A 14,420-nucleotide genomic window follows, 5' to 3' on the forward strand; every position below is an offset into this window, starting at 1 on the left:
AAAGAGGAAGCCACGCTCTTTAATCACGTATATACTCTCTCTCTCTCTCTCTCTCTCTCTCTCTCTCTCTCTCTCTCTCTCTCTCTCTGAAGAGGTTGGGAGTTATCTATCGGCAGGTGTGGGATCGACAAACCAGTGAATGAGACGGTATACCTGCTGCATTACGGTCTCGTGTGTGTGTGTGTGTGTGTGTGTGTGTGTGTGTGTGTGTGTGTGTGTGTGTGTGTGTGTGTGTGAAAATCTTGAGTTCGTTTGTCTTCTCTTGCTTGCTTACCTACCTGCCTGCCTCTGCCTCTCTCTCTCTCTCTCTCTCTCTCTCTCTCTCTCTGAGGAATCCCCGTCACTTTTACTATCCAGCAAATAATGATCTAGAGAGAGAGAGAGAGAGAGAGAGAGAGAGAGAGAGAGAGAGAGAGAGAGAGAGAGAGAGAGAGAGAGAGAGAGAGTTATGAGTAGTAGTCTCGAGGGGGTCAAGTCATTAAGGAGAGTTCTCTGTCTCTTTATCCTGCCAGCCTCCTTGCCTCATTCCTTCCTTCCTGCCTGATTCCTCTCTCATCCCTCCTCCTCCTCCTCCTCCTCCTCCTCCTCCTCATCTTCCTTCTCCTCCACCTCTTTCTCCCACCTTCTTCCCTCCTTCCATCCTCTCTCTCGCTCCTTGCTCTCCTCCTCATCCTTATTGCTTCCTTCCTTGCTTTCTTCTCTCTCTCTCTCTCTCTCTCTCTGCTGGTTGATTACTATTCCTCTTCCATCATCTCTCTTCTTCTTCCTCCTCTTTCTCTCCTCCTCCTACTCCTCTTTTCAAGCCTCTATCCTTCTCATCCTTATCCAGATTGTCTTCCTTTCTTCCTTCCTCTGATGTTTGATTTCTCTTCCCTGCCTTCCTTTCTTCCTTCACTGCTTGACTCCTCCTTCCTCCTTTATCTGCCTCCCTCCTCCTCCTCCTACTCCTTTCTTTTTCTCACCTTGCGTCCTCATCTTTATCTTCTTGATCCTGCCTCCTCCTCCTCCTCCTCCTCCTCTTTCGGCTCCTCCAATACCTCCTTCCTTCATTCCTTCCTACTCTCCTTCCCTTCCTCCTCTTCCTCCTCCTTCGTCCCTTTTATCGCCCATTATTCCCTCCTTCTTTTATCACTCGTATTCTAAGTTACGTTCTTCTCTCTCTCTCTCTCTCTCTCTCTCTCTCTCTCTCTCTCTCTCAAGGTGATTGCTAACAGGTTGTGTGAGAAAGGTCGCCGGGAGGTCCAAGGAAGAGGTAATGGCGAGGACAAAATATTGGCAGGGTGTGGGGGAAGAGGTGGGGGAGAGGGGCTTTATTATTATTATGACGGTGGTAGTAGTAGTAGTAGTAGTAGTAGTAGTAGTAGTAGTAGTAGTAGTAGTAGTAGTAGTAGTAGTAGTAGTAGTAGTAGTAGTAGTTGCTGTTGTTGCTGAGAAGTTATCATTATTGCAACATATGGAAAAAAATATATATAATTACTATTCTTCATATCATCATCATCATCATCACCACCACCACCATTACTTCAACCAACTATTGGATATAATTTTCCACTCCACAAATAATTCAAGAGAGAGAGAGAGAGAGAGAGAGAGAGAGAGAGAGAGAGAGAGAGAGAGAGAGAGAGAGAGAGAGAGACAAGGGGGTCCAGGATCAACACACGCCGAGGACACATGACGTCACGCCGTGTTGATGACGTCAATACCCAGTGCATCGGGAGGAGGAGGAGGAAGAGGGTTACAGGCATCCAATGTGACGTCATCAACTTGTTTTAAAGCGGGTGGAGGAGGAGGAGGTGGAGGAGGAGGAGGAGGAGGAGGAGGAGGAGGAGGAGGAGGAGGAGGAGGAGGAGGAGGAGGAGGAGGAGGAGGAGGAGGAGGAGGAGGCTAAACCAGTAGGCTTTCGATGTCACTGATTAACTACAACATTGGAACACAGGAGGTAGAGAGAGAGAGAGAGAGAGAGAGAGAGAGAGAGAGAGAGAGAGAGAGAGAGAGAGAGAGAGAGAGAGAGAGAGAGAGAGAGAGAGAGAGAGATTTTAATACTTCTTCTCTTGTACCACCACCACCACTACCTTCTCTTTGAACCACAGGAGTTGGGAGGCAAACTTAATTATTCGGGTCCTGGTCTCACCAAACACTCCTGCCGCCTTTATTCTGACTCAAACCCCGCCTCTGCCTCTCTCTCTCTCTCTCTCAAGCCAACCACACCCATTCAATACATCCAGCTTTTTCTCTCTCTCTCTCTCTCTTCCACACAATTTGAGATGGAACAATTTTTCACCCTCACGACACAACACTCCTATTATATATATGCCTGCCCTCAGCCTCCCCTTCCTTTGCCTTGCCTTGCCTTGCCCTGCCTCTGTCCTCCTTACCAGTGTGAGAGTTGAGAAGGGGTTGTGAGTAGAAGTGTCATTATGCAAGGTTATGTAAGAGTTCAATTATCCTTATTACCACCTGCTATCAGGAACTCCTCAGAGGGTTGAATAGTGTGTGTATGAGTGGCTATATTGATTCCAGTTTACTGAGATGGGTATTGAGTGCAGTGTGAGAGGGGGAGTCTGCCTGCCTGCAACCACCACCCATATCACCAACTATATTTCTTTATTCATTTTCTCTAATGTTAGAAGGGAAATCTGGCCAAGGGCAACAAGAAAGGATTAAACACAAAGGCCTACTTGGGTGCCAGTCTTGAGTAGGTTTATCAGTTATTGGTAATGTTATTTTCCTTTTTTTTCACGTAAGAGGTGGAAAACATGTAAGACAACTACTAGTAAGAGGAAAAGAAAGCCTAGAGGTGAGTACAAGAACTTGGTGATGTAAGCAATGCAATAGTTGATAAGATAGTAGTAATAGGATGATTAAATTTAGTTCATATTGATCATTAGACCATACATTGTTAACAAATCAGTGATAAATAAAGCTTACAAGTTCATTAGACATTTGCTAGTACCAAATTAATCATTATCGACTTCAATGATTTAGTACAACATTATGGACTGCCCTTGCCACATTTTTTGTGTATTGGGAAAGAGAGAGAGAGAGAGAGAGAGAGAGAGAGAGAGAGAGAGAGAGAGAGAGAGAGAGAGAGAGAGAGAGAGAGAGAGAGAGAGAGAGAGAGGAGAGAGAGAGAGAGAGAGAGAGAGAGAGAGAGAGAGAGAGAGAGAGAGAGAGAGAGAGAGAGAGAGAGAGAGAGAGAGAAAGAAAGAAAGAAAGAAAGAAAGAGAGAGAGAGAGAGAGAGAGAGAGAGAGAGAGAGAGAGAGAGAGAGAGAGAGAGAGACTTACAAGGCCAGTGTCTTCACACTCTGAGACACTAGCAAGACCAAATGTTGCTGAGGAAGCCTTGCCATCTACAGACCCACACCATGGTGAGGGACACCTGCACACCAAAGTCAAGAGGTTACACAGTATATGATACACATGATTTAGAATGAGGTTAATTTGATATATTTGTTTGACTTTACAGTCTTATGATTAAACAAATTATATTAGATCTAAATCTTTGGGGAAATTCCCTTTATTTCTTTGCAAGCTTTTGTCAGTAAATGACCACAATTCAAAACTTTCCACAAGACCCTGCAGGGAAGGAGCAAAGACTGCAATGCAACAGGTGTTTATTTATAGAAGGAATTGTAGACCATCTCTAAGTATGAAGATCAACACCACTCATGTCCCACAACAGGCTGCATGTACAGTACACGCACCATGAGGCACTCTAAACCTTAACAAACAACAACACACCAGAATGTCAATATAACTAGGTTACATTAAAAAATAAATTCACTCTTGCCACACGTGTGCAGACACTGTACACAACAACGAGATATTAAATGCTGGAAATAATAGCAACTATAACTTTCCCTTGGTCTCGTGAGCTACGCTGACACTGTGATAGCTTGGTGCTACATGTCAAGAGCCAAACACTAAATTATATTTTGGTTTCCAATATTTTCTGGCGTGATGACGAGGCAGTGGGTGGCAAGGGAGAAGACACCCATCATAGCATTAAACCACAAGGACACAGGCCAACCCTCTCATTCACAGGGCTTCCACAGGCAGTTTTTCTGCAGCTTTCCCAAGACCCCCAACAATGTGTCCACTCCGTCACCACCACCACCATCACCACCACGCCCACCCCCACCAGCACCAACACCACCTTAACGAATACTATGAATAAGCCTCACTTTACCTTGGCTAGGCAGGTCGCTGTGTTGCAATGTCCTCACCGCCTGGCCAGCCACAGCGGCGCCACAACACTCAAAACAAGGCGGCGCCACCACACTCACTCCCACCACAACACTCCCTTGGCCTCCCTCGCCCATCTCACCCTCGGGACATTTTGCTCTATCACCTCCATACCCAAACTTGTATGCTTTTTTATCAATGTTTCTCATAAGATAATGTTTTATTACCTTCCTCTCGGTTGTGGTGTCGAGTGAAGGCCTAGTAAGCAATGAGTGTTACGCGAAACAAAAGCAAGACGGTCTGTTGGGTCAAGGTCATCAACGGTTCAACACAAAACAAAGTTCCAATGTTTCTCTCCCCACTATTAAATCTACTGACTGTCTACCCTGAAGAAATGCCTTCATGTACATAAATTACCCACGTGTATAAATATGATAGTACCATCGTCTACGGTGGCTTGAAGAGTGAAGAGCTTGTCGCTCGCCGCGCTTATTAGAAGACTACAGATTTTCTTGCTAAATATTAAAATAAACTCTTTTAAACTTGCAACTGTCTTCTAAATTACCATTTCCCAAGCCCACAGTAACACTGATCAAACAACAAACCTCAAGATTGGAAACAGGAACAGAAAAATGCTAAAGCTGTCCCACGTGATGTAAGAGATCATGATTATTAATAAAGAAAAAGAATGGAAGAGAATGGGGAGGGAGGAAATGCAGATAATTAACAAAATACTACTGAAATTAAAAGCAATATGAGATGAAAGAAGAGTTATAGAATAGTATTCTTTCCCTAGAACCTTTCTGTGGGAGTTAGCTACTGTCTGGCTGTGTCCTGCCTCTGACAAACTTGATGCTTCCCTCCACAAGATGGATGTACCTAATTCCTTCACTCAGTAGGGAAATCACAGGTATAAACCGATGAAACGTCCCTTCCTCCACTACCAATGATAACGCTACAAATCAAAAGTAGTTTCCCAGCAAGTTACACAGCCTAGGCATAAACAATTCTTCCTCTCCTGATGATGCTACACACAAAATCTTATCTGATCCTAACAAGCCACAAGGTCACAGTGTACGTGTCCAAATCAACACTCGCACTTCACAGGCTGTTGACCAAGATCTACGGAGTGTCCAGCACCACGGCGAATCATAAAGCAACACATCAAGTAACACAACAAGCACACCCTTTAAAACATTATAATGCCATGAGCCTGCAATGGTTATTAGTATACTAAAAACAAATATGCAGAAATTATTTGAATATCAGTCATATTTTACATATCTTTGTTCATATAACAAATTAATTTTCTGTAAGATTAACGGACCCATGTATTGCAGGAAGCTGCCACAGATGCCACTATCACTGAGTAAGGGGAGATCCAATGAGGTTACTTTCCTTCACAGTGGGTCCCATAAGTACAAATACTGTATAAGTAAGGTAATCATCAATATAAATAGTGACTCAGGACTTTGACTAACTTGACTAACCTAACTTCCTTTGCCAAAACTTGGTGTTTCCAGCAAAGTTTACAGCTGCTACATACTACTTCATACACTACTGAGAGAAGAAATAAATTGATAACTTTTATTGATAAATTAAAATAATTCTGATTATCTTTTAGCAAAATCAATTAAAACTAATAAACTTTACAAACATCAAAATGTCAACATCTTTATCTGGTTAAGGTTACTATACGAAATATCATTATAAAAATAGAGTAAACAATAGGTCTTTAGATAATACTTCACACTCTATATATATATATATATATATATATATATATATATATATAGAGAGAGAGAGAGAGAGAGAGAGAGAGAGAGAGAGAGAGAGAGAGAGAGAGAGAGAGAGAGAGAGAGAGAGAGAGAGAGAGAGAGAGAGAGAGAGAGAGAGAGAGGGGGGGGGGAGGGAAGGGAGCACCATTCCTATATTAAATAAATGTATTGAGCAGCAACATGACACATACCCATCTAAGATTCTAAAAGATTAATTAAGAGAGCTGGTTTGAAAACACAGAATGCCTCATGACCTCCTTTCCTTTGCTTCAGACACACCTAATACTCACAGCCTGACTGAGGGCCATCCCTGAGAGGTGTGAGAAAAGATTGCCCTGAAGACCACACTGTGAGTAATGGAGGAGAGTGTCAGCCTTCCCATCACTGAGCAGTGATGGAGGATGGCTGTCAGCTCTGTACCACGGTCTCATAGAAGGTAGCCAAGGCCCGGTGTTGCTGTGGCCCCAACCATACATGAGGCCTTGCTGCTACAATGTGTGCCAATGCTTTCTCAGGATTCCACTTGTATTTCTGTGGAGATAAAAATACAATATACAGATGTTGCCAAGATTAGTGAGCCTAGGACACTTCATTCAAGCATATATAAAAGAATGAATTTGAATTGTCTCAGCAGAGATACAAACTCACACTCATGAGGTAGCATGCAACCAGCGTGGCACTTCTGGTACGTCCAGCCTTGCAGTGCACATACACTGAACCACTCTCATTGCTGCTCTCCATCTCCTGGATGAACTCCACCCCACGCTGCAGTTTCTCCTGGCTTGGTGCTTCAAAAATGTCTGTTGTGCTCAGCTGTAGGAACTTGACTCCAACACTCTCCCACTCCTGTAGGTTATAATCTGTTGATTTCATTGATCTCATTGTCACCAGGATCTCGAGACCTAAGTAATGCAGGTATTACAATAAAGTATCTTAACTTTTATTCTGATCTGGATTCTTTAATGTGAGAACCACCAGAGTAGTGCGTAAGATGTTGTAAGAAATTTTCATTTTTATTGTTCATTTCCTCCATCAATCAATTAAGCACAAGATAAAACATTAGTTCTTACCTACAATATTCAAGACTAATACTTAAATGAAGACCACTCCAATGGCACATACCTTCTTGGCATTGGCTAGCCACATCAGTTCGTAGTCCTCATTCATGGACACCACACCTTTCACTCCTTCCACTTCCACCAACTGACAAAAATGGAAAAAATAAATAAAACAAATAAAAGAGTGACCCAATCTGCATGCTAATATGCTATATATTCTACATACAATGGCATGAGGAAGAATGAAACACATCCATGCAAACTGTTGCAAGCCTCCCACTTCACAATGTCATAGTGTATTACTCATTCAACTATTAAAAAAATCAATGACACATTACAGGGAAAATTCAAAGTAGCCTAATCTAAATCAAATACACTGGTCAACAGATTTACTTCTCATCTTCCCTCCTAAGAACATAGTGAAAACAAAATATACAACAGACTGATACAATAATTGCCATGCCCATCTTTGAAGAAACATACAAAATTGAGAAACAGATATGAAGGAGGGACATACTATGTAAGGTACATTACTAAAAAACGATCTCCTGCTTTGAAACTTACAATCAGCAAGAGTCTGGCTAGGTAAAGATGAACACGACAACTCATGATTTGTTGGGCTGATTGTCATGTCACTATAAAATGCAAAAAATAAAATATCCTTCCATGTGTGCAATTAATCAATGTTATAATATAATTAGAAATGGCATAGTTTCTTATATGAGTCAATACCTCACTCACCTCTTTGGTCATGCCTCGGAAGGGCAGCGCACCCAGGATCAAGCGGTCATCCACTCGGTTGTACCACTGCCTTGCCGACACCCTTCGCATGGCCACATTGAAGGCCAGCGTTGGGAGGAAGGTGAGCCGAGCAAATGCCCACCCCATGCTCCGGCCCATGCTACAATGAGAGACAGCGAGCACCTCAGACACTCAGTATGAATAAACACAAAGGAGTTTATTTTTGTCTTGCTTTATCTGTCCTTTTCATGCACACAATGGAAGCTGAGGGGAGCCATCCTTGTATTGTGTGCACCTCCATACCACCCAACAGAGAGTGTCTAAGTAATTACACCAGTATATCACTTTACACTGAGGTATGTCATGGTATGGTATGGTTTGCTTTGTTATATCATATTACGATACAAGGCAAAAGTTCCACAAAAACACAAGAGGTGTAACTTTAAGTTGAGCTTTTAAAGCATAAGTATTCATCCAAAAAGTAAGTCTGGAATAGAACAATTCCAAAGATACAAAAGCAAAAGAAGTCAGTCAGTGGAGGAGCTGGTAGTAAATGGCCAAGTGCTGAAAGGAAGTTGAGAATAATTGCATAATTAAATCTTCTAGGAAGACACCATAAAGGGTGTGTAAAAAAAAAACTATGGAAATAACCAAGGTAAACATGAAAATGAATAGATTAATGAGTTTCAGAATGAAGTGTCTTGGCAAGAATTAAATAAAAAGCTGATAGTACTAATCACTGCTGTGGTGTGCTGGCTTTCCTTATTCTCCTCAACTCTCTGTGGCTAAATACAAATGTCTGTCAGCTAACACACCCACTGGACACACACGACTGGACCTTACTTGAGGACATATGATCAGTGTTTGATTAAGTGTGATAAATGCAGCAACACTTTGCAATAAGCATATATTCTTTGTCAAAGGTCAGCATTCCAAACATAATACATGATTTCTTTAAGCAACAATGAGATTAAATCCAGAGCCTCCAAATGAATAAATCATCTTAATCTACACTGTATGAGTAGAAGGCTACAACAAAGGCCCAAGCACCAACCACTGTCAAACAGAGTTAAAAACATATTCCATTCTATAATTTCCCCTATATCTTTGACATTACTTAAATGTGATCGTATCTATTGTGTGTGCCGCTAATGTTCATTAGTCATAGTAGTATAATGTTATTTCTAAGACGTAGGAAAAATTATAGAATATAATAGATTTTCAACTCCCTTTCATGATGAATAGCGCTCAGTTCATTGTCGCAGCCACCTACTTGAATGTACAATCAGCCAGGTGACAGTTCACATTAGAGTGAGCAGTGATTGAATGAAGAGCTGCATATTGATGAGGTCACAAATTATCAAAATCAGAGGGATTTTAGGTCAGCCTTGACTATCTTCTCACTGCTGAGAGATGAGGTGAGAGGAAAAGACCTACCTATAGCATGCAAGGACAAAAAATATAATAATAATAATAATAACAAATGACAGAGAAAAAAAGGACAAGAAGGAGCAGGTAACCATTTCAAAACCTTCACATATAGTGTATACTACAAAAAAAAAAATAATAATAATAAAATAAAGCAAAACTGATAATAATGAGCAGAAAATGATTCAAGATGAATGCATGAAATAAATTATTAAGAGAACTCCCTGAGCCTCACCAGCACCAGCACACTGCTAAGACTGCCTACATAGTGAAAGTGGGAACAATGCACGAAGGGTCAGTAATTTCCGGTTATGCAGGAGCAGGATGGGGAAGCAGCTAAGCGGGAGGGACGAGAAAGAGGAGGAGAAGAGCGGGAAAGCACCCCTTCCTTTCTCCCTCTCACTCACTCGCCGGGTCTGGAGGTCATGAGACGTGAAGAAACCCGAGCCACCAAGAAATGAAGGAAGACAACCACGCAGGGGATCTGACCACTGGCTCCAGGTTGCGCCCAAGGATGCTCGTGGGTCTTAAGCTTCAATGGTTGGGATGCTCGTGGACTGGAGAGCAGTGGTGGACGAAGATAAACTCAATGGGGGACGGGGGAGGACTGGGACTGGGGAGTGGAAATGTCAGCGCGGTCCTCCCTCCACACCACCACACCTGCCGCCTGCCGCCGCCGGTCAGCTGATGTATGTTTGTACCGTATGCCGTTGTCATGCCAAATCTCCTCCCACCGTGCAAATTACTCCCGCCAGGAGCAAAATTGCTTTTCCACCGTCAAAACTGATCAAAAGAGCAATTAGACTGAAATCAACTATCGTTGTCTTGAATAAAGAATTCAAAGGATTGGAGTATGGTTATAGAAATGTTCAAAATCTTTGCTCTCCTATAATTGGTCATGGGGTGGGCCCATGTGATTTACTAATTTCCAGTTAGTCCATATAGCTCTCCTTTCATCTTACGTCTTTCATTCTACAATAACTATCTATTGTAACTTTTACCGCGCCATAACTTTCTAAGTGCCTGTTTACTAGTGTTCCTGCAAATAAACAACCTCCCGAAACCCAGAAAATATAAAAACTATCCAACAAAAGCTAGCAATTGCTGTCTTTGTCACTATTTTTTTCTGTTTAAGAAAGCTACAAAAATTAGACTGTTTCCATGTAGAGGTCTTATGCAGGGAAGAGAAAGTCTCGACCCACTGGCAGTACAATTCTTCATCACTGGACAGTTATGCAATGATACCGCTTAAAACATAGGCAGCGTTGTAAACATACCTGCTTATGTAACAAATGGATATATCTCACATAAGCTTTGAATAATTCTGATGTGATAATATGAAATTAAAACCTGAGGTAAGGCAAGACAGACCTTCGACTCGCCGGGTACAAGGGATAAGGGGTCGGGTCCAATTGTTCTCCATCAAGTCTTCTCCTTTCACCATCACTATGTCTCTCCGGGTGCTTGTGGGCGTCAAGAGAGTGATTGACTATGCCGTGAAGGTAATTGGCCTATCATAATATTGTTTGCTAAATACCAGGCTGTATATTGAGTAGGAATTACGGTGTAGGTGCTCCATTGATAAGATTGGTGGGTACTTAGGTAAGCCCCGGATACTAGAGGAATTGGACCTCCAAAGCAATATTCAATGTAATTCAGTACAAGAAGAAAATAGATAAATATTATTCTATTTACTCACATTTTCTACTGTTGATCCCTAACAACCTTGGGGACCTGGTGGAAAAGAAGTGTTCGGGTTGGGAAAGCAAAACTATGATAAATTGTCACTTGCAACGAAAAATTAATGGAAGTTATTGCTGCTGTAGGTATGATGGGCACCATCTGTGGTACTGCAGAAAATCTCAGAAATCACTAGTTTATCCTTAGAGACATTAATCCAACCTAGTATTACCTAACCTAACTTAGGTAAAGCTAGATCAGGTTAGGTTAGGTATTGCTGACTTCGAGTACTGTCCCTAAGGAGGTAAAGGCTACCAATTTTCTGACCGTTATCTTATGCTGCATCTAACCCACAGATTCGGGTGCGGCCAGACAAGCTAGGGGTGGTGACGGATGGCGTGAAGCACTCCATGAACCCTTTCGATGAGATAGCCATCGAGGAGGCCGTGCGACTCAAGGAGAAGAAGATAGCAAAGGAGGTGGTGGCCATATCGTGTGGCCCAACCCAGGCACAGGTAAGAGTGGTAGCAACAGCCATAGGTATAAAGGTATGTATTGGTGAGATTTACTCAACCTGCCAGGTTCAAAGACTCATCTTTGTGTCAGCTCTGTGTTGCTTTTGGGTTATTTTGTATTTTCATGATCAGTTTGAAAAAAGAAGAAATAAAAAAAAAAAAAAAAGTTCCTATCCAAGCTCCTACCTGATCCATTCATTCCCTTTCCCATGATGATACACAAGACTTGCTGATCCCATTCTGTTGGACACTGGCAGTCAGGCATGCAGTGTTTCAGAATCATACTTCTACTACATCCTATAGACTCTTGACCCTCTTCCTTGCATTAGAATAATGAATTATGCGAGTGGAAGTTACTCAAGGTTCCAGTAATTCAACAAGGTCTTTCCATCCTCTTTCTGATCACCATCACCTTTCCATTGCAGGAGACCATTCGCACAGCTCTGGCCATGGGGGCTGACAGAGGCATCCATGTGGAGATTCCAGCCAAGGAGGTGGAGAAACTAGAGCCATTGCATGTTGCCAAAATCATGGCTAAGCTGGTGGAGCAGGAGAAGGCCGACTTGGTTGTGCTTGGTAAACAGGCTATTGATGATGACTCCAATGCCACTGCCCAGATGACAGCTGCCTTGCTTGACTGGCCTCAAGCAACCTTTGCTTCCAAGGTTTGTCAGTTCTTCCTTTTTTTTTACCCTCCTAGTATCTTGACAAGTTAGTAATGTTTCTTTTTCCTTCTTACCAGTAGTTCTATATATATATATATATATATATATATATATATATATATATATATATATATAGATAGATAGATAGATATATATATATATATATATATATATATATATATATATATATATATATATATATATATATATATATATATATATATATATTGCTTTACTGGTGTTTGTGGTTAGAGATTATCTTAATTCAATAACTGCATACTTCCTATCCTTATGATCATTGCTTGATCTCTGCTCTAGCCAGCTTACTATAGCATAAGCAATCCACACATATCTTTAACCATCAGCTCACTATGTCAGATTGAGAAGACTGATGGTGAGCTGCAGGTGACAAGAGAGGTGGATGGAGGGCTGGAAATAATCAAAGTGAAGTTGCCAGCTGTGGTCTCTGCTGATCTCCGCCTCAATGAGCCCCGATATGCCACCTTGCCCAACATCATGGTGAGTTCATGGTAACTTATAGCTCAGCAGGAAATAACTCATCAGTCTTCTAATAAGAGTATCAGCAAATAGAATAATTAATTGTTCATTCCAAGCACTATTATTTCTCTAGCAACAACATTTAGTAGAGTTCAGGATGGATGGTATTTTGTAACTTCTCTGATGCCTGTGAAGACAATGTAAGTATATGCATGACAGCATAAGAAATAAATTGTATTCAGCATTATAGAGGATATAGTGAACAACTTCCAGAGTAGTCTTCTTTTGGGAATTCAACTGAAAATGTAAGATTAATCTCTTGCATATCTGGTAAAATTTGAATTTGTCAGTCTGCAATGTGTTACATCAAGTGTCATCATAAAGAAATTGAATCCATGATTTCACAGAACATTGAGTTCATAACTTATAAATTACCATCCATACACTCAAGAAATTACTAAAAGAGGAGCTTGAAATAGATAATAAGGCAATATTGTTACACATCTGAAATGTACAACTGAATTGTGATCACTGGTGTGTTGTAACCCATGCCTTACTATCCTCCAGAAAGCTAAGAAGAAGAAGATTGCGAAGATGAAGGCTGCTGACCTTGGAGTGGATACATCTCCTCACTTTGAAGTGTTGGATGTGGCTGATCCACCTGTGAGAGAGGCTGGCATCAAAGTGGAGGATGTGGACACTCTTGTTACAAAGTTGAAGGATGCTGGGCGCATTTAGCACAGTTGATTATGGACGTAAGTGAAAATCAAAACTTCTTGGTTAATTGTTACGTAAACACAGTGTTCATCTCTACACCAAGGTTTGCACTGTCACAAACTTAGCACCTGTAAAGTAGAACACCATACAGATTGGTTACTGTATTCATATCAGATTGATCACCATTATTTTATGTGGTATAAATTTCTGCTTCAAGATAGATAAGGTTCTTGATATATAGATTCCAAGTAATAATGTGTAAATTTGACTGCAACTTTAAGAAAAAAAAACAGTAGATAAATAATCAGTAAAACTTGGGATTGCACTGTAGTATTTAAAATTTAAGCACATTTATAATGTTTGTTGTTGATTTATTTTCATTAAGCCCATGCAAAGTTTTAGTTTGAATTTATGTATCTGAAATGTATAATGAAGGAATTGTTGTGGCCTGCTTATGTAACAACAGTATCAGATGGTATGATGGTATTTACTGGTAAATGAAAACTTGTAAGGCAGCTAAGTAGAAAATTACAGTGGATTGCTTGTTTTTAAGCTCAAGAGTTTCTGGCAACATATGTAGTACATTTAATCAGTGTTACCGTTCTTCCCCAGGTACAGTGTGACTGTGGTTGGAGGAATCACAACACTCCTGTACACCTTCTGCCAATCAATGCAACATACATATTTTCTTTGTGGGCAAGCTATCCTTCACAAATATGCTGTTCTTCAGAGATTTCTCTAATACACAATCTGTATTTATATTTTCTTGTATAAAACATTCTATAGAGACAGGTTTAATAAAATATATAAAATGAAGATATTTCTTTATAATAACTAGTGCATTTCACTCCATTTACTGTATGTAGAGCTTAAATTAACACAGGTATTCCTTAAAATTATCTGGATATCATAGACATAATTGGCAACTACACTTCTTGAATCTATCCATTAAGGCGGTGTCACACTAGTACTTTTTCCATCGATTAATGCGATTTCCGTCTAGCTCCCAACGTTCCGCATGAACTTATCGCATGAATTTGTCAGACGATAGGGATCGTTTCCGTCTGCAAATTTTCCGCCTTTGTTTACATATCAAGACCACAAGACTTGCGGCGTCTCCTCAACCTGCTTCTACGTGCATTAGTTCTACCACT

The 14,420-nt window shown here is 41.0% G+C and overlaps 2 protein-coding genes across 4 annotated transcripts; one reads left to right on the forward strand and one right to left on the reverse strand.

Annotated features, from left to right (window-relative positions):
• Positions 1 to 3,602: 3,602 nt before the first annotated feature.
• Positions 3,603 to 9,883, reverse strand: LOC123499768 (phosphatidylglycerophosphatase and protein-tyrosine phosphatase 1-like). Of its 2 annotated transcripts, none has more exons than XM_045248232.1 (5): positions 9,681 to 9,883; positions 7,764 to 7,923; positions 7,087 to 7,167; positions 6,613 to 6,810; positions 3,603 to 6,495 (listed from the first exon to the last, which is right to left on the reverse strand). In XM_045248232.1, the coding sequence occupies exons 2-5, from the start codon at positions 7,920 to 7,922 to the stop codon at positions 6,373 to 6,375; spliced, it is 561 nt and encodes a 186-aa protein (XP_045104167.1). In that variant the 5' UTR covers position 7,923; positions 9,681 to 9,883; the 3' UTR covers positions 3,603 to 6,372. The 2 variants fall into 2 exon arrangements, with proteins under 2 accessions (XP_045104167.1, XP_045104166.1); XM_045248231.1 differs by having other exon boundaries at positions 9,599 to 9,883.
• A 653-nt stretch (positions 9,884 to 10,536) lies between these two features.
• Positions 10,537 to 14,082, forward strand: LOC123499767 (electron transfer flavoprotein subunit beta-like). 2 transcript variants are annotated; one of them, XM_045248229.1, is made up of 6 exons: positions 10,537 to 10,693; positions 11,228 to 11,386; positions 11,812 to 12,051; positions 12,430 to 12,570; positions 13,117 to 13,304; positions 13,879 to 14,082. In XM_045248229.1, exons 1-5 carry the CDS (start codon positions 10,640 to 10,642, stop codon positions 13,285 to 13,287), a joined length of 765 nt encoding a protein of 254 aa, XP_045104164.1. In that variant the 5' UTR covers positions 10,537 to 10,639; the 3' UTR covers positions 13,288 to 13,304; positions 13,879 to 14,082. The 2 variants fall into 2 exon arrangements, with proteins under 2 accessions (XP_045104164.1, XP_045104165.1); XM_045248230.1 differs by having other exon boundaries at positions 13,885 to 14,082.
• The last annotated feature ends 338 nt before the right edge of the window (positions 14,083 to 14,420 follow it).

This window comes from Portunus trituberculatus, chromosome 50 (assembly GCF_017591435.1).
Source record: "Portunus trituberculatus isolate SZX2019 chromosome 50, ASM1759143v1, whole genome shotgun sequence".
NCBI lineage: Eukaryota > Metazoa > Arthropoda > Malacostraca > Decapoda > Portunidae > Portunus > Portunus trituberculatus.